The sequence below is a fragment of the Ostrea edulis genome, chromosome 5, assembly GCF_947568905.1.
Source record: "Ostrea edulis chromosome 5, xbOstEdul1.1, whole genome shotgun sequence".
Classification (NCBI taxonomy): domain Eukaryota; kingdom Metazoa; phylum Mollusca; class Bivalvia; order Ostreida; family Ostreidae; genus Ostrea; species Ostrea edulis.
The window spans coordinates 73,059,031-73,080,314 of record NC_079168.1 but is presented as its reverse complement, the minus strand read 5'-3'; the positions used below and the strand labels follow the sequence as shown (position 1 = coordinate 73,080,314).

The window sequence follows — 21,284 nt, the reverse complement described above, 5'->3', positions numbered from 1 at the left end:
GGGTGCTTTCTTTTGGAATCTGTAGCTGCTGCAGACGACAGCAGAGGACACCCTCCCACCCATCCCAATTATTGATATTTATTGGTGATTGCTGTTGCGTGTCTTTCTTTCTCCTTTCAGGTGTTGGTGTAGATCATTGTCATTGTGGAAAATTGTCATTTTGTGACTAACCAATTCTATGCCTAATGTTACATCCATTTCATTGTTTAAACACTTGCTTACTCTAATATTGTTCATACCATTGTTCAGTCAATCAGTCAATCATTTGATTTATATATAAAGCCATGACAAACACTGCCAAACAGTCTTATAGTGATTTATTGTGTCGACATAATTTAATTTAAAGAATCACTGAAACTTTCGTATCAGATGAGCTAAAACATTCGATCGATTTTGCATATCATGTTCATGTTTTCATCATTAGGAGAGAAGTAGTCTGCCTATGGTAGTACGGATTAATACTAGTCTATACATGGCAATGGATTTAAATGGATATCAATTGTGAAATAAATCACGCCGCTTATGGTGAGATTTATTTTTATATCCACTGCTCTTTCACTTCTCTTCCTGGAAATACCAGCTGATTTACTGAAAATCTTCAGTGAACATAGGGATACCATGCAGTGTTAAACGAAGAATGCGAGGATTGCTCTGTTTTAAATACATGCAGGTAATCCGATTTTTATTGTAGTCGACATTTTGTTTTTATTATACGATGACACAGCATTTACATGTATTTACAATGAATGGATACAGTGAACCGGAAGTTTAATCTCGGTTGAGATTCGGCTCAGCTGAATATTTGGACTGATGCCTTCACCGAATCTCGGAGCAGTCCCTCATAATTCATGTGTGGAAATTTACTTTCAGGTTCGGCCAGTTCTAACAATTAATGTGCACTTATTTAACACTGCTGTTCGCTTCAAATAAGTGATTTGACTATCAAACTAACTCTCTATCACTATTAATTTTGTATTGCTTACCGCCTAGGTATAAAAATTCCAAAATGAAAATAGGCACTAAATTTTTCGTCCGAATGAAGACTTCCATGGCACAATATTTTATCTTCTGGAATTGAAGAGTTCCTATAGTATGCTTTATCTAGTTACTGATACATTCAAAACATGTACATAGCTGATCTAAAGACATGTCAAAATAATCAATGGTGAAACGTCCATGACCTTGACCTGGACAAAGTTGGAGAGAAGCAGAAAAGGAGAAATCATACCCAGGCGATATCTTGAGAATAATTCATAGTAAAATCCATACTCAATTTGTATCATATCAGCCCGAATAGCCAATTCGACCGAAGCTGACATGACATGCATGTATGACATGGATTTTGCTATCTAGTATTATCTTCAGCTTAATGATGCATATTTTTGATAGAGAAATTACAATCGCACTATATTAAGAGTTGAATTCTGAGATGCTTCCTAAATATTTATTGGCCGGGACTTCCAATCATAAGGTACATCTATCTAAAGTACTAATATATTTCAACATTCATATGTAATAAATTTAAAATGGAATTTAAATGGAACAATACAGCAGTGTCACCTATACTAGAACCGTCGGAAACTGAAAGTAAATTTCCAGACATGAAGGACTGCTCATAGATTCGGTGAAGGCGTCAATCCAAATATTCAGCCGAGATTACGGTCGCAGTAGCTCAGTGGTAGAGCGTTCGCATCGTAACCAGGAGTTCGTGAGTTCGAACCACGTTCGTGCCATAGCCGATTCAAACTTAAGACGTTAAAATATAGGTAGTGCTGCTCGCCAAACGCTCGGCTTCTAGAGGTAAAAATCACGGGTCTTTCGGATATGACCTTAAAAACGGAGGTTGGCACGAGAAAAAATCATCACTGCTACGGCAAAGCGTAGGTCTAAATTTGTGGTACTTCACCTAGGCTACAGCAGGCGATGTCTCAATATGAGTGAAAAAAGTTATCGACGGAAGTAAAGCAATCAATCAGTTATTACGTATGAAGGTATATCGCATAATAATGACCGCGGCATTCCTTTGATCTTTGCAATAACCGTGGTAGAATCTTATATAGATCATGTGATTCTGCTGGTACCACGTGTAAAACAAAAATAAAGGGAAAGAGACAGTGATGCCGTTGATCATTTTATGATATAATTACAAATTTCTTATAATTTACTGAATCGAAAAACCACCATGAGCAGTCCATGTGCTGTTACTATAAGCTTAGTCGCAGTGCATACACCATCCTCAATATAAATAGGTACATGACTGTACAAATGGGGTGGGGTGCTCCCTTGATTATTTTGAATTTCCCATAACAATCCTTGACAATTTGTCCAAAAATAACCCCCTCCCTGCTTCTGAAGGGCCTTTCAATAACAGTCGCTTATAACTGCTTTATAACCTACGTATCAATGAAAAGGAAATCAAACAATCACGATAACCGAAATGATTCTTTTTCACTAGATTTCTTGCCTTCCCAATATCCTTTAATAATCATATAAGGTGATTCATAAGATGGCACCAAAATACTTGAAAGAGGTGATCACTGTTTACCAACCAAATCGTTCCCTAAGATCTGAAAATTCACTGACATTGGTCAGACCTAGATGTCGAACCTCCACATATGGAAACAGGCGCTTGGATGTGGCAGGAGCTACAATCTGGAACTCTCTGCCTGATACCCTCCGCCGTTTTCAGAATTTGAACACTTTTAAAAAACATTTAAAAACGAGTATTTTAGACTTGCATATTATTAGTATTATAGGTGGTTGAATATTTATGGTTTCTTTGCCATCAGTTTTAACATGACTTTTTCTAGCGTATATTTGTATATTTATTTCAACTAAATTTTATATTATTTGATTGTGCGACGTGGAACTTTCTTCATGCACATCATGTTTTAGATTTTAGTAATTTTACTTCACATTATTGATGTTTTGCTAGCATTGTTTTGATATTATCTGTCTTAACGCTATTGTAATTTCCTCTTACTGCTTTTATAACATGCTGTATCATTTTTATTGTGTGCAGCGCTTTATAGTGGTCGTATATATAGGGCGCTATATAAATAGATATTATTATTATTATTTTAAAATCCGATTCGTACCATACAGATGAAAAGATCAGCAGCTCAGATTTGTGGTATTCGACATAAACAAAGTAGAATTTCTTCATCTTCATCAATAACCGAAGACATTGTGGAAAATGGCAACATTAAAACACTGACCTCCGAGAAAAATGAATCATCACTAGACAGCCGCGTTCTGCCTGCCTCTCTCCCTACCAATCATAAACCTTTGGCTTGCAAAGACGAAGAAAATGGACGTGAAATAAAGAAAGTCCGAAAAGAAGAAAGCATCTCGATTTTAAAGCAAGAATATTCCAAAGATCGACCTGAACATTTTTATCATTTTTATGGAAAAGATTCGCCTTTCAGTAATTTTCACCCAGCTAGATTCACGTTAGAGGGCATTGCATACAGCTGTAGCGAACAGTATATGATGTACCAAAAAGCAGGTAAAAGTAGAATCATCGAAAGCCTCAATAATTACACAATAAACTTATCGACAAAAATAGACGTGTAGTTTTGGTATTCACTTTAAAATGACGAGAGAGAAAATATCTTGTAGTGCTTTTTCATGATGAAAAGCAAGCCAAAGAAATACTGAAGGCCAGTGACCCGCTAACGATGAAGATGTTGGGCAGAAAAGTGAAACATTTTGACGACGACGTGTGGACCAAACGATGTGTAGACATCGTCAAGACGGGGGTACTAGCTAAGGTATAATGTGGACCAGACACGTAGAAATCGTTGAGACGGGGGTTGGTAGCTAGACCAGTCCAGGACACGCGTTGATTTTTCCTATAGGAAACATGTAGCATATGAAAATCCAACCAATAAATGGACTGATTCACGATTTCCCCCAAAATTTTCTTTTTCACTTTTAATGATCAAAATCTACTGTCAAATGTGTTTAAAAGATTTCACATAACAACTAAGGTTATACATTATCACAGCAGCTCATTTTAGTGAGTTGATTACTTGTTTTGTTAACAAAGATTGTGATATGTTACATGTAATATTGTTTACGAAATTTTCAAAACAAATGGATATCAATCTAAGTTTATTATATCTTTCACATTTCAAGCATTTTTGGGGTAAAATGTGTCATCTAAATGTTAAAATTTGTGACTATGCAAAATCAAGATGCTTTATATTACAAAATCAATATTTCACTTGTTTGTTTGTGTACATAAAAAGACACGAGTCTTTGTTTTCATAACACAGATTCAAGGCTAAAATATTGCTTTTCTTCTTGCATCCAGAAGGTCAAAATTTTGGCTGTCAACAATAAATGAGTTATATCTTTAATGTTAATTTTTCAAAAGTGAAAAATATTTTGATCAAAAATCGTGAACAAGTCCCTTTTCATTAAAAAGAATTGTAGATTATTCACGCGGCGCTTTACATATAGGAACTATAATAGGTAGGATCAATAAAACAGATCAATGTGCTCTGATTGAAAAACTTGTAAGACTTTTTCACACCTGTGTAGAACATCTATTTAATAGCTGTACCTATTCCTGTCGGCTGTACCACACCCAGGGTGGGTGGGGGTAAAATAAAGGTACACGAATGTACCGCTACCTATGACAAGACTGTTCTTGAAGCTGTCATTTATCGAAATATATATCCGTGTTTATCGTCATTGAAAATATAGTGATCAGAAATAGAATAATAGTTTTTCAAAATTCACATTTATTAATCGTGAAAAGAGCCGTTTAAACTTTTGATATGTAAAGTACATGTAATATTGACTATTTCATCTCAGTTTAAGCAAAACCAACACTTGGAGAGAGCCCTCATTGACACGTATCCTAGGATCCTTGCCGAGGCCACGCCCAGAAGTCCGTTGTGGGGAATTGGATTAGGCCTCAAAGACCCTCAGATCAACAGTCGGAGGTCATGGCGAGGCAAGAACTGGCTAGGATACTTATTGACCGATGTTAGAAATCAAATTATGGAAGAGAGGGGACTGTTTTCCTAGAGTCTGCCGTTAGAACTTTTTTATTTGCTTGCCGTTAAAACTTGCAAATGATGTACTAAGGAACTGTTTGCATCTACATAATTAACCTGTTTATCACCATCTCAGGCCAAGGGATCATTGTTGGAAGGTATCAGGAAACTGTCGGAATGATTTATATTCCCCACAAACATCGAGATGATTCTAACTCGGAGCGAATTGGATCGAATTCCCAAGGCGAACGTAGCCAACCGAAAACCCTTGGCTTGAGAAGATGCTGAAAAATGTTGCCACTATTTGATCTGTAGAATTCGTTTATTTACTGTGTGCATTAAAGGATTATAGTAATTTGACCGATGTTGTTAGTATCTAATTTTGGGTACATTTGTACTTATAATTAATGAGAAGAGGACAGACATATGGCAGCAAAGTAATTAAGGTACCCAAAGAAAGATCTTGTCACAAGGAATATACATGTGCAATATGAAAACCTTATCACTAACCATTCAAAAGTTATGACCAAGGTTTAAGTAGGTAAAATTCGAAGCTGAAGGTAAAACGTTTTGGTACAAAAAGAAAGGTCTTGTCACAAGGAATATACATGTGCAATATGAAAACCTTATCACTAACCATTCAAAAGTTATGACAAAGGTTTAAGTAGGTAAAATTCGAAGCTGAAGGTAAAACGTTTTGGTACAAAAAGAAAGGTCTTGTCACAAGGAATAAACTTATGAAATATAAAAGCCCTATCATCATCATCCATTCAAAAGTTATGACCAACGGTAAAAGATTTTGTGGATAGACAGACAGACGGACGGACCCAATACTATATGCCCCCGAATCTTGGATTACGAGACCCGTGATTCTCACTCCTAAATGCCGAGCGTTTGACGAAGGAACAATCACTATAAGTCTTAGGTTTGACGCAGCCATGGCACGAGCAGGGCTCAAACTCACGACCTTCATGTGCTGAGTTACAGCGACCGGTAGGTTCAAAAGCGTCTACATGAGCAAAACGATCTCTTGCTGTGGGTTTCAACATATTTTATTGAAGACAGATGTTAACGGCAAACTAATATCTCAACTTTATGACAAAGACTTCAGTTTCTTAATCGTCATTTTCTCACATTTATATAGCAATATTCTATTATCACCTGCATTTGGTGTTTATGTCTCTCAACTGATTCGATACGCAAGGTCATATTCTACGTACGATCAGTTTTTAAATCGAAACAAGTTTCTGACAAAAAATCAATCTTACAGGGATTTCAATAGTCTCATTTAAAGTCAGTACATTGCAAATTCCATGATCGTTATTACAGGCCGCGCAAGAGTGCGGTTTGTTCTGATTCGGGTTTTCAAATTGGACACATGCGTTTCTGCGGAATTAATGTTTCCGTTTAAAAAATTGCGGGATTGATGTCAATACAGTTTTAGAAATCTTTCCAAAATTAATTTAATTTAATTGGGAATTGAAGTTATCGATAATATTAGCATTTGAGTTGTATAATCTCTAGAAATAGACCAAGTATATTAATATAAAAAAAAATTGTAATAAACAAATTGGAGTTATCAATTTCTACTGCGATTGTTTCGGGTTCAATTAATTTCATTTATTACCTTGTATCTATTTATTCATGGAATACAAAAAGGCTGAGAAGTGTTTTGTGGATTCAAGACTATCTAGTGGATTTACACTAGGTCTATGCTCGGCGCTCATGGCCATTGAGCAGGATCGAAGGATCTTTATCGTGCCACACCTAGCACCTGCTGTGACACGGAACCTCGATGTTTGCGGTCTCATCCGAAGGACCGTCCCATTTAGTCGCCTCTTACGACAAGCTAGGGGTACTGAGGACCTATTCTAATCCGGATCCCCATGGGACTGAGGCAATAAGAAAGTTGAGTCCAGACAAATGAATACTCCAAACATATACACGTGTATACATAAACATTTTAAAATCGTTATCCTTCTGCGTGAAATTGTTTCTGCTTACTAATTTTGCTTACTATAGCAAAGAAAAAAATCTTGTTTAATGACTTCACAGTTAAAGGGGCATGGCACGATTTGAGCTGAACATTTTAAATATCTATTTTTCCATTTTACTGTTTTCAATGCTTAACTAAAGTAAAACATGTGAAGGATTGTTCTTCTACATGTGAGAGAGCTTCTGTTCACGTCCCGCCGCTCCTCGGACTCTTACATCCGAACACCATTATTCAACGAGTTGATCGTTCCAACTGAATTTTGGTCGGAGGGATTTCTAAGCAAAAAATCTACACAAATATATAAATCTTTTGGTATTTAAGCTAGGGTAGCTCCATTCTCATGTGCATCGTCGGAAACCCACGGTTGATTACATTTCGTCCATCACGAGAGAGGAACGAAGCGTAATCAACCGTGGGTTTCCAACGATGCCTCATGTGATGTCACGGGTTGTTTGGGTGGGTTTTTTTTTCAAAATATTTACTTGATTAAACTTTGAGCGTGATAGAAATGTATCTTTTGGAGGAATTTTATTCACTGAATGAAATAAAACAAACTAGATGTGCCGACACGACACGAATGCCCCCGCCTGCAGTAAAATCAAATGTAGGAAATTCATCGAAGTATAGAATCGAATGTGGTATTCAGATTGCATGTTCCACACAATGAAGAACTCAACAATAATCCTTTATATCTTTTAACAGCCATAAAATAAATACAACTCCATGAAAAAATCAAGGAACTTTTACCTATCACACTGAATCGACTCGCCAGGAGGACCCCCCCCCCCCCCCCCGGACCAGGGATCGGAGCAACCCGCAGCCAAAACCAGAGCGCCAAGAACAGTCCCACAACCGGCACGAAACAAGTCAGACAGCACCTGACCCAACGATAGGCTGCACTTTCAAACAAAAACCACCATAACGACCAAAAGAACCCAAGAAACGCCGACCCCCAAATACCCGCAGTTCATCAACCCATCCGTCATCAGCCCGTCCCGACCCTTAAACCACATGCAGACCACGTCCTCGCGCACTGAACTAGCCGACAGACATTAATCCCATTAAGACAAGGAAGTTGTACTGAATACTAATATGCCATGTAACCAGAAAGCTGAACTGAATACTAGTATACCAAATTCAGAAAGTTATCATTTAATCAACTTTAGTATTCACCTTTAGAACTGAACCCTAGTATACCACGACTGGTACAAACTCAAACTCGATCTGTAACCCATCGATATACATCTGCATACAAAAATAAAACATGCTTTTCCCATATACTTCAATGTTATATTCTAGGTGAAATAAATCGAGGAGTAAACAAAATGTAGAAAATTCCTATGGTGGATTATTTTTATTTGATGAACTCTTCAAAATGATACCATAATTACAAATATTCCACCATCCATTTATTAGATATGAAATATGGTCGATTAAAGTTTTACTATTTTAGTTCTGTACTTTAAACACCGACAGGAAATATAAAACGACAGAGTAAGCGATAGTGTGAACTTCGTAACCTGATGATTCATATGCATGCACATCACGTTCGGAAAACTATATATATATATATATATATATATATATATAAAGCACTAAAAATGACAAAAATTTCCTTTTCTATAAAAATATTCTATCGTCCCGTGGAAGAGACATGTTGTCCTGAAAATTTGACAATTCACTGTTGTTCGTGTCGTTGGTAATTTTTAGTGCTTTTTATATCTTTTTCTTTTTTTAATTTGACCTCATATCTACTATTAGATCCGACACTTTGGATGTTGAGCGTTGTTGTATTTAATAGTTCTTTATATATATATATATATATATATATATATATATATATATATATATATATATATTTATAGAAAATTTTCAGTACCTAGTTGTGATTATTTAGTGCTTTATATATTAATTAATTATCACATGTATGGTTTAGATCCTAGGGGTAAACGTAAGGTTGGGTGTTATAATTGTTTGTTTGTGCTTTATATTAAATATTCTATACAATTGCATCGAGAGATCCACTCTCCTTATAAAATATCTTAAACACTGAATGACACAGCGACTGTGCGAGATTGCATCAGTGTGTATAAGTAGCGCTTTAGGAGCATAACAAAACTTCCTTTCTAGGGAAGTCGTTGTGGCCGAGTGGACTTACGCACTGGTTTGACAATCTTGCTAGGCGGTGGGTGCCGTACGTCGCTGGTTCGACCCCGGGCTGGGGCGACAATTTTCAGTACCTAGTTGTGATTATTTAGTGCTTTATATAATATTTATATATATATATCATGTAGTTTACCTTGTATCCACGTTGTGGATCTTACACGCCTAGGAATCTAGTGGAACTTGGAACTTAGTATATATAATTGATATAAAATCTTTCTGAAATTTTGAATAAGTTTTTCGTTTCCTATCAGACAATGACCTCCTCCTCGTCCTATGCTGCAACAGAGCAAACCACAAACACAAACAGAGTTTCGCGGCTTTTGATGGGACCCTGCACAGACCAACTCCAAGACCTGCTCCGTTCCTACATACAACCATCCACATTTCCAGCGATAATCAAAAAGGAAAAGTCCCGCTTGCCCCGTCTGTCCGATTCTCAAAGAAATCTGATCTTGCCCAAAACAGGCGTTTACACGGGTAATTATACAGACATGGACATCACAATGCTGTATGTCTTGCTTAGAAACATCTCTGGGACAACGGAGCACGACAATGGGTGGGGAGAAGATCCAGATCCAACAGACAGGTCCGTTTCCGCAAACATCGAGCGGATGAGAATGGCTAGAAATCAGTGTGGACATTCCACTAGTGCCGCTCTTACTAATGCTGAATTCAACCAGTTATGGTCCACGATAAGAGCATCAGTAGTGGACTTGGACCTGGCGCTGAAGAATGGACAAAAATACGAAAAGGAGGTAGATTTCATCAGACACGACACAATGGACCCTGTGAGGGATAAACACTATAGAGACCTTATGTTGAAACAAACAGCAGAATATCAGACAACAGTGAACGAGATTAACCAACTTAAAAGTACGTCATATAACACAGTTATGATTAATTAACCGTCAGTTTCATATACTGTTAGAGTTCAGGTATTTTTACGCTTTTCAGGACACGTCGAAGAGAACGATGAACAAGTACAACAGAAGATGCTGAAGCTCGATGGTAAAAACTTAACTGGTGTTTTATTCTTTGTAATAGTACATGTAAACTTTCATCACTATTACCAGTGTATTCTTTTTAAGAAAACACATATTTTCTATTGCAGGATCCGTGCAAGTCATCAAAACCCAGAATACACTCTTTCATGATTATCTAGAAGGTACTTGGAAAATATATAACAACTTCTTTCCAATAAGAAGTTGTTGTTTGGAAATACATTTTTGGTTTGTATTACGTCCCGTCGAGAATTTTTCACTCATCACCAGCTGTAGGTGAAGTACCACAAATCTAGACCTATGGTTAGCGCTCAGGGCTGTTCCAGTGAGGGTTCTTTAGACCTCTGCTTAGCGCTCAGGGCTGTTCCAGTGAGGGTTCTTTAGACCTCTGCTTAGCGCTCAGGGCTGTTCCAGTGAGGGTTCTTTAGACCTCTGCTTAGCGCTCAGGGCTGTTCCAGTGAGGGTTCTTTATCGTGTCAACGCCTGCCGCGACACGGAACCTCCGTTTTACAGATATATCCGTAAGACCCATGATTCTGACTTCTTAATGCCGAGCGCTTGGCGAAGGAAAAATCACTGTCCCCAAGTTTACGTCTTGGTTTTGACGCGGCCATGGCACGAACGGGGCTCGAGCTCACGACCTTGGAAATATATTAAATAATGTATTCTTGATATATATATCTTAAACACGTCTTCTTTTTTTATTTTTTTTTTACAGAGACCCAAGATAAAATTTCGTCACTCGATAAAAGGACTATTCCACTTCACATAAAAAGTACGACATTACAGAATATATAAAACACCTTTAAATATCACTAAATGAAACTCCAAACCAATAGTTACATTCTGGTTGTATTTCATTTCAGAGCAGCATGTGAAATTACTAGAATCATGGAGGAAAGATGATAAACCATTCCATGAAATTCACAGTTTTCCAGACATCATGAAAAAAAGTAAAATCCCAACAAATAATGACCATCATTGGAGGGCCTGGATCCGGGAAAACAGCGACTATTCGCCACATCGCACTTCTCCTACAAACAGAATTCGACATTCTTCCAATTTCTAGTTCCTTCGACATCATCCACTATGGAAACATGGAGCGCAAACAGTTGTTCACACTAGATGACGTCTTTGGAGTGTTTGGAATTGAGAGAAGTAAATACATAACGATAGAGGATTACAAAGACAACATTTTGAACGTGCTGGGTTCCAAGTCGAAGATTCTTTTCACTTGTAGAAAAACTCTATACAAAGAAGCCAGTCAGTTAGAGTCCTTTGTCCTCAGTGAGAAATGCATAGTCGACTTAGAAGACACGAACAACCAGCTGAACAATCAAGACAAAACACAGATTCTGAATAACCACTGTCTGCAAAATGGCGTAACTTTGGGATCAATGGAGAGTCCAAATGTTTCCTCAAAAATAGCTTTGATGATGTATCCACTTTTGTGCAAGCTCTTCTGCTCAGATATGACATATAGGTCTTTGGGTACACAATTTTTTGAAAATCCGAGTGTGCACATTCTCCGTGAACTTAACAACCTACAGAAGCATAAAAAAGTTCATTACGCCGCACTTGTGCTTTGCATGTTCAGCCAGAATGAAATAACTAAAGATATGCTGAAAAAGAAAGATCATGTATTTGTGGAGAAAAGAGAAGATGTTTTCGAAAGCTGCAGAGTCAATGCAAGGAATTCCGAGATTCAAGACGCTTTATTCAACATGGAGGGCACCTTTACTGCACAGACGAAAAATGGGTATTCATTGATTCACGATTCCGTTTACGAGGTTTTGGCTTATCACTATGGAAACAAAAACCAGGAACAAATGCTGCAGTATATGAGTAGTAATTTTGTTGCAAAGAAAACTATCATAGGTAAAAATGGCAACACCACGAACGGTTTGTATGTAGAACTAAAAAAAGAACATTATTCAATGCTTGCTGAAAGACTCTTGAAGGATTTAATAAGTCTTGAACTCCATGATGTATTTATGAACGACGCACTAAAAGAAGATGACGTGTGCGAAGCATTTCTAGACGTTTTGAAAAGAAAACCATATCAAGAAGTAAAAACCATTTTCTTCTCAAAGCAAGACGACACATCAAAAATAGTCTCCAAAAGCAGGAATGTTGGAAATGAAGTAGAGAGTAAAAGGCTTACTGACTGCGAGCTAGATCGACAGAAGCTACTGGTGGGAGAAATGCTGGTGGCGGAGAGCAGCTCCCAATCGGACATTGTTCGTGTCATCAGCTGGGTGATATACTATGGACACAGTAAAATCCTCCGGTTCCTTTTCAATAAAGTTTTAGAGAATCATGAATCGATCACGCACGTGGTTGGATGGAGAAATCCATCCGATGATGAAGAGAAAGATGAGACTGTTCTTGACCTAACAGAACAAACAAGACTTCTTACTCTTAGCTGTTTCAGTGGGGAATTAGAGGTGGTAAAACTATTACTCCAATACTGTGATGCAAAATGCATAAACAACAAATCACAATATACATGCCATATGTTTTACGACCACAGGTACATCACGCCTTTGACCGCAGCATGTGCACATGGTCATAAGTCAGTGGTTGAAGAGTTAATACGATATGGGGCTAACATTGATCAACAGGATGAGTGGGGTGTCACAGCCCTTTATGTGGCGGCCGAATCTGGACATTTACCAGTAGTGGAAACTTTGATCGAAGCTGGTGCCAACTCCAATGAGTGTGACTTAGACGGCATCAGCCCATTGTTTGCTTCAGCCCAATCTGGTCACTCGTCAGTCGTTGAAGCTCTAATAAAACACGGCAGTGATTACAACAAACCAGACATTTATAAAATGTCTCCTCTTTATGTCGCATCACAAGCTGGGCATACATCCGTTGTGGACTTACTGGTCAAATATGGAGCTGACTGCAACAAAAGTGATATAGACAAAAGAACTCCTCTCTACATAGCATCAAAATCCGGGCATTTGTCCATTGTACAAGCACTGATAGAAAATGGTGCCGACATCAATGAATGTGACATTGAGGGCAAATCTCCACTTTTTGTGGCCATGCAACAAGATAGAAAGTCTGTGGGTGAAATATTGGCAGAACATGGTGCCGTGAAAAGTCCCTAATCACTGTGAACAGATGAAAACAAAATGCTAAACAACCAAATTACCATTCACTGTAATGCAATATCAAAACAGAAACTCTCTTGTAGCACAGACATTTATATTTATAAGTATATTACATAAATAATTATTGCACATCAAGTTTGATCATAAATAAACATGTGTAACGATATGAATGCTTGCTGCCATGACAACAATAAACATGTATATGTACCTAGTAATTTGTGTAGTATCTTAAAATATGCATTCAATAAAATGTTCATGATTATTGCCTGAATAGATAATGGGACATTCAAGTTCTACAATAACTCAACAGAACAATGAGATGAATATTTATACATCCTTTTTCAAAAAGAAAAAAAAATCCAAATATACAATCAATAAAAGTAATGATTAAAACAAGCCATTTCCTGCACTGAGTTTGAATCTTTGGCACAAGTGGGTCACGAGTAAAATCAGGAATATCACAGTTTTCTGAGTTGTTCAACTTCTGTCTCTGGTCTCTAGCAGATGGCTCTGTGTAGTCTGGGGCTATTTGTGGTCTTTGGTGTCAAGACTTCTTGGTGCGGGCTTCTGGGCTCTCTGGAGGCGTCTGGTGCTGACTGGTACTACTCGACTTGGAGGCTTTCCGTCGATTCAGGGACAGTCTCCTGGCTGTTCTTTCGAATATTCCCGTATCACTTGACCCAGCTGTAAAAAATAAAGAATGCACTGCATAACTGTATCATAGCAGGATCAATGGTCATTCACAGAGAAAAGAAAGTAATTAACTACTGTATACTGCATTCTCACCATTTACTGCCCCAGGTACTAAAAATATATGAAAAGGGCAAAATCAATTTCTATATCTTTATTATTTTGGGTGTGATTTTTGAACGTTTTAAAAGTGGAATGAATTTAAATGTTTTAAGCACTTTCCTTCCAACTGAAGATATCCCTCTCGTTAAATGATTGATTTATTGGACATGAAAAGTAGTAACAGTTCAAAACAATGCAGATCCTGTACACAGTGGGACCAGTCAATACTGGGGGGCGCTTTATTTTCTGACAATCGATAATTGTCCAAAGGGGCGCTAAGTGAAGAGAATACGGTATACAGTCCTGAAGCATATAGATATGACATAAACTTGATATTAGTATCATATAAATTTAAGGATATACATTATACAGTGATACAGATCTCTTTATCAATTGATCGTTTTTTATTCGTATAAAATAATGATCAGTTTCATTTGTGAAATATACGGATTTAAATCATGTGAGCATAGATTTGGTCTGTCAATTTTAAAATCTTTCTCTGTGATTATCATTAATGTACAACATATTTTTACACAGAGTTGACTGGTTGTGACTTTAGCCATGCGAATTAAACATCAAAATTTTCACATGTGATTGTAAAATACCGGGTAAATGATTAAATGCATATATGTATCTCAGAAATAATTCAACACATGTTAGACTTAGAATTAAGGAAAGGGGGAAAATTGCAAGTCCTTGTCATCTCCAAAAATGAAAATATCCGAAAATTAGAAGCATCGTCAAAAAATTTGTAAACACAATAACCTAAAATTAAGTAACACTGAGAGATGTGAAAACAATCATGCAATGAGAAATATACCCCATGCATCCTTTCAACATACAAAGATAAGGAAGACAAAAATCACATCTGTTTCATAACGAAGGTGACAGCCACATCATTAGGTAGCCATATTTCAGCACATGGACATGCATGTGCACATTGTGACACAAATGGATTTTCCACAGATTTATGCTATACATACCATAAACAGATTCATTTCAAACAAATTCCCTCCAGAGAATATGTTGAACAATGTATAGAAAATTTGAACCAGCACAAAATCAGTGTAACATGTTCCTATTGGGGGGGGAAGGTACTAAAGCCAGGCTAGTTCTGAATAAAATAACAAGGTCTGCTGCATTTTTTAAATATTCATTCATTTAGAATATATCATAATCCTTTGCTTTCCATTCATTTACACAATGCAGGACTGATACATCCACATACACTGATTAGCAATCAAATTTACATACATTAACAAACCCCTCAATCACATATCTAACAGACTAAAATGTTGAAGTGAAACCACAAGGGGAATAGCTCTATATAAATCAGTTTTTTGCTAGAGTTTCGTTAATTGAATTGAACATAATCATTTTACTGTCAATATATTGAACCTAATCATTTTACTGTCAATATATTGAACCTACTCAATATATTGAACCTAATCATTTTACTGTCAATATATTGAACATAATCATTTTTCTGTCAATATATTGAACATAATCATTTTAATGTCAATATATCGAACATAATCATTTTACTGTCAATATATGAACATAATCATTTTACTGTCAATATATTGAAGACAATAGGATTGGACACAAGTTCTTAAAACTTGAAATGCCTCTCCTTAAATGTGTTTCTACCATTTAGAGTCCACGTAATGCATACAAGCTGTACATGTGTATATACAAGGTATTTGACATGTAATACATGTTTGTGGTATTTAACATGTAATAGATATACATACCCAGGTATTTGAAGTGTATGTATACCTATGTATTTCACACATAATACATATAGGTAGTTTACATTATATGTACCTAGGTATTTTACATGTAGCCCACTAGCAGAATATGGACCTACATGTATAACCTATTAATCCATAGAATGCTGGACAACTCGCCCCAAAGACAACTCACCCCCTCTCAGGACAACTCGCCCTCTCTCGGGACAAGTCTCCCCTTTTCTTGAGACAACTCACCCCTAATATTATACATATATAAATATATTATCACATTTTATTTTTATTTTGTGTGTGTGTGTGTGTGTAATTGTACAAAAATTTACACTTTTAACTCTATAAAGATGCATCTTTTTATTTCATACTTTCACACGAATGGTAAATTCTAATAGAATTATACACATATTTAATTAGTGCATTTCAGGAAAAATTATATTTTTCATAATTCAATTGGCTAGGAAAATTATATTTACTGATCTTCAGGTAATTGATTAAATGTCTCCAATACTGAGAAAAATTTGGGTTTTTTAGGGAGGTGTGTGTGTGTGTTTTCTTTTTTTATTGACACAGTATGTACACTGTACACTACCTAAGTGTAATGTGAAGCATGAGTATTCTGATCCATGTAATTATCTTTTAATGCGTTTCTCAACTAATTCCCGTTGAAAAATCATAAAATTCCCATTTTAGAAATTTTATAAAGGCTTTGCTTTACTGATTCTTTTTACGCGGCGATTTCAAAGTGAAAAGTACTCTAATGATGAGTACCTTAACGTTTGAAGTAAATATAAAACAGCTTGGGGAAAATCAAACAATTAGACTTAACAACAGATTATTGATAATTATACTACATCTGCAGTAGACCAAGCTTTAAATACTCGCCCTACCAAACGCTAATTCGTTTCTGCTGAAATTATATATTCTACATGTACATAAAAGTGATGATGAATTTACTGAACCAAAACACTGGATTTTCACTAAAAAAAAATTGTCTTGCATAAAAAGACATGGACTTTGGTGTTTATGTGAACATGTCTTTTTGTCTGTGATGTATATACTATCTATAAGAAATTTATTAATTTTTGCCAATACACCTCTTGGACCAAAAATAATAATTGTAAACATGTTTGATATCAGGGGACGAGTTATCTCAAGAGAGTTGTCTTGTGGGCGAGTTGTCCCGAAGATGGGGCGAGTTGTCTTGAGGGTGAGTTGTCTTGGGGGCGAGATGTCCCGATACCAATCCATAAGCATGACATCATAAAGATAAAATATGGCTTACAATTCCCATAATGCAAGACACCTCAATTTTACCCACTGGACTCAGTATATTTGAATAAAAGCATACCCTTCACAAGTACTTCACTGTTTGTAAGCATAAAATAACATTAATTAAAACAGACATGAAAAAAAAAAGTTAATTTTAAAATATAAAGACAAACATGAACAGGAAGGAGGAACAGACAATGAGCCTAAAACATGCAGATTGACTCACCAGGTGGCGTGTCCTGTCAGGCTGAGAAACAGGCAGAACATGTGACACTCAATGACAGAATTTAATAACATCAAACATGTACACCAAGCAGTTTAAAATGTGCTGATATAAAACAGACCCACTATACGGAGTTCTATCACAATACCAGTGTGACACATCAATACACAGACAACAACACAGAGTGCTTTCAAACCTCTTCAAAAACATCTAGATGTAGTCATTTGTGTATCTGGATTCCTGGACACAAAAGGAGGGAACAATATCACTCAATGCCAGGGACAAGCATAAACGTTTCACAAGAAGCAAATTTCTTTGTCATGAACACAATCATTATCAATATCTTGCTTTGAATTAATGTATGAACATAATCGTGTTTTCATTATTGCACACAATTGTCATATTCATTCATTTTAAAATCAAAGCAACTACCAACAAGAGGCCCATGGGCCACATCGCTCACCTGAGTCACCTTGGACCATATCTGAAGACTTTCCATATATATTTGCATGTAAAACCTTAGTCCCTATTATGGCCCCAACTACCCCTGGAGGCCGTGATTTTTGCAAACTTGAATCTACACTATGTCCGAAAGCTTTCATTTAAATGTCAACTTCTTTGGCGCAATGGTTCTTGAGAAGAAGATTTTTAAAGATTTTCCCTATATTTGTATGTAAAACTTTGACCCCCCCCCCCCCACACTTGTGGCCCCATCCTACCCCCGGGGGCCATGATTTGAACAAACTTGAATCTGCACAATGTCAGAAAGTTTTCATGTAAAAATCAGCTTTTCTGGCTCAATGGTTCTTGAGAAGAAGATTTTCCCTATATATTTGTATGTAAAACTTTGATCCCCCCTTGTGGCCCCATCCTACCCCCGGGGGCCATGATTTGAACAAACTTGAATCTGCACTATGTCAGAAATTTTTCATGTAAATTTCAGCTCTTCTGGCCCAGTGGTTCTTGAGAAGATTTTTAAATGACCCCACCCTATTTTTGCACTTTTGTGATTATCTCCCCTTTGAAAGGGACATGGCCCTTCATTTGAACAAACTTGAAAGCCCTTCACCAAAGGATGCTTTTGGCCAAGTTTGGTTGAAATTGGCCAAGTGGTTCTGGAGAAGAAGTCGAAAATGTGAAAAGTTCACAGACAGATAGACGGACAGACAGACTGATGACGGACAAAATGTGATCAGAAAAGCTCACTTGAACCTTCGGTTCAGGTGAGCTAAAAAGTACTCCATATTGAAGACACTAGACAACAGACTTTCTTCGTAAAACTGACAAGATCCTTGATGAAAGTGACAAGCACATCTTATGTTGAATTTTTCTTCAGGAGGGAAAGCAGGGGGTGTCACTCCTCCTAGTTTTGGTAAATTTCATAAATGTCTAACACAATTTTATTTTGGTACTATAAATACATTCTGAAACCACCAAAAATGTCACCATTCCAAACCAAAAACTAGAATTAAATAGCATTAGAATTATTTACAATTTTTAAGGAGGGTCTTTATAGGTAGAAAGTTATCAGTAAAACCCAAACATGTGCATAGAATTTGTTAAGAATTATTGCTATTTATTTACCCTTCCTATTTCAACAAAGAAAAAACTGATAGCACAAGATATATTTAATTTCATTACATTGTATATTAATGAAACACAATTCTAATTTATTGAACTCTCAATGTATACTAAGCAAATATTTAGAAGTCTGTGGTATCTAACAATGACCAAACATTCCTATTGTGTAGTTCTCCATATAAAACAGTTCATCATTGACCCCTTCCCCATGTTTCCTTTTCCAATCTAATCATTGATGTATATCATATGAAATTCCATCAGATTAAAAAATAAAACAAGAGGCCCATGGGCCACATCGCTCACCTGGGTTACCTTGACCCATATCAAAAGATTTTCTTTATTTGTTAGTATGTAAAAATTCGATCCCCTATTGTGGCCCCATCCTACCCCTGGGGGCCATGATTTAAACAAACTGGAATCTGCACAATGTCAGGAGGCTTTCATGTAAATTTCTACCTTCCAAGCCCAGTGGTTCTTGAGAAGAACATTTTTAAAAGATTTTCCCTATATATTTGCTTGTAAAACTTTGATCCCCTATTGTGGCCCCAACCTACCCCCGGGGGCCAAGATTTGAAAAAACTTGAATCTGCACTATGTCAGGAAGCTTTCATGTAAATCTCAGGTCTTCTGGCCCATTGGTTCTTGAGAAGAATAATTTTAAATGACCCCCACCCTATTTTTGCATTTTTGTGATTATCTCCCCTTTGAATGGCCCTTAATTTGAACAGACTTGAAAGCCCCTCACCCAAGGATGCTTTGTATCAAGTTTGGTTGAAATTGACCTGGTGGTTCTGGAGAAGAAGATGAGAATTTTACGCCTACGACAAGACAACGGACTCAGGTGAGCTAAAAATTACATCAAACTTTTCTTTTCATTACCTTTTAAGTTTCAAAGTAGGAAATTACTTTTCAAGTGCATAAAGGTCAAAATCAGTAAATATAAACTTCCACTATTTGTATATTTTTGTCTAGCGACAATGATTTTTGTCTAGTCCATTAAATACCATTAATTTGTTGTACTTTTAAAGATGATTTAATGTTCGGATTACTCATGTTGGTTGCTATATCAAATGTGAATTTATTTTAACTTGAAGTGCAAAAGGGTCAAATCTAATTACTTGTAGCTAACCAGTAAACACACTGACTCTTCAATTTCCATTCCATTTCATGATTTGTCATAAAAATAAACTTAGCAAAACATTCTTATTCCAAGTACTAGTATCATATGGATTGAGGAGTGACCTCCCTTGTCCTTGGCACAAAATCGTAATACAGATCCGCTAATAGAAGATGAAGAAAACAGTAAATGGACAGAAAGACTAATATAAAATAGTAGACACCTAACAATTTTTTTTCTGTTAATGGCAACATTTTTTTTCAAGAGATACAAGTTTAACAGTAGTCACCAATACAGAACTTCTACTGAATAACAAGATATGATATGTAAATGGAATGGACTAATTCAAAATGCTACATGCTTTTTTCACAAGATAGCAGGAAAAGGCACTTTAAAACACTAGTTTTCAAATGTAAACCTGGCAGTTGGTATTTAATAGTAGAGAAGTACATAGAACTTCAGTCATGAAGATTCTACCACATGAACACACTGCCGCTGAAATAACTCCCGAGATTGTGAAAAACATACTATAGTATACATCCTTACATTGATAAAGCTGAAAAGACAACAATAATTATCACAAATAAAAGAGCCCTTAGTCTGGAGAATCTGTTTCTGATGCAGTGGAGGGTCATGCTGCATAGCAAGTTCATCCATCTTAAACAAACACAACCTAACAGACTACACATGACACTATGGAACAAGCAAAAACAGACACTACAAAGTCTAATAGTAGCAAACAGCTGTTAGTAAGGATTCTTAAAATAAGTCCCTGGTTTCTCCAGCCACAACATCTCATGCAAGCATCATGCCATACTTACCACTGTCCAGCAGAAACTATTATCACTCCTCCCAAACTGGTCCTCTCGTCAAGTGAGCATCCAATCAAATGATCGGGATTGTACACCGATATAGTGAGCATCCAATCAAATGATCAGGATTGTACACCGATATAAATCCCACATAAAGCAAACACCCAATCAAATAATAAGCACAGCAACATATTTCCAATCCAAATAAAAGTGGAATTGATACACATTTCAATTCCTAGCTTTTCTACCCAAAATATTAAAATCACCGCTCGTAATCATTTACAGACTTCTCCACATTTCAGATCTAAAAATGTATTTAATGCTCACTTTTTTGCATTATCTAGATCATGTAGATGTAAGCAGTTCTTACAGTTTTACATCAATTCAGAAAATTAGGATGTTCAGTGCAGTGAATTAATTCATTCCACAGAGCTAGCTGTTTCTAATG

General features: G+C 36.5%; 1 protein-coding gene and 1 pseudogene across 7 annotated transcripts in view; one reads left to right on the top strand and one right to left on the bottom strand.

The window, feature by feature from the left end:
* Positions 1-288: 288 nt before the first annotated feature.
* LOC125652813 (uncharacterized) lies at positions 289-13,505 on the top strand (annotated as a pseudogene).
* The window catches only part of LOC125652816 (ral GTPase-activating protein subunit alpha-1-like), a 64,738-nt gene continuing 56,825 nt past the window's right edge, over positions 13,372-21,284 (bottom strand). For 6 of the 7 annotated variants that reach the window (XM_056165460.1, XM_056165461.1, XM_056165462.1 and 3 more), the window contains one exon: positions 13,372-13,978. In XM_056165460.1, the coding sequence (XP_056021435.1) occupies positions 13,839-13,978 (140 nt within the window). In that variant the 3' untranslated portion in view covers positions 13,372-13,838. Of the gene's footprint in view, positions 13,979-17,329; positions 17,351-21,284 lie in introns of all 7 variants that reach the window. The other variant, XM_056165463.1, reaches the window with a different exon arrangement.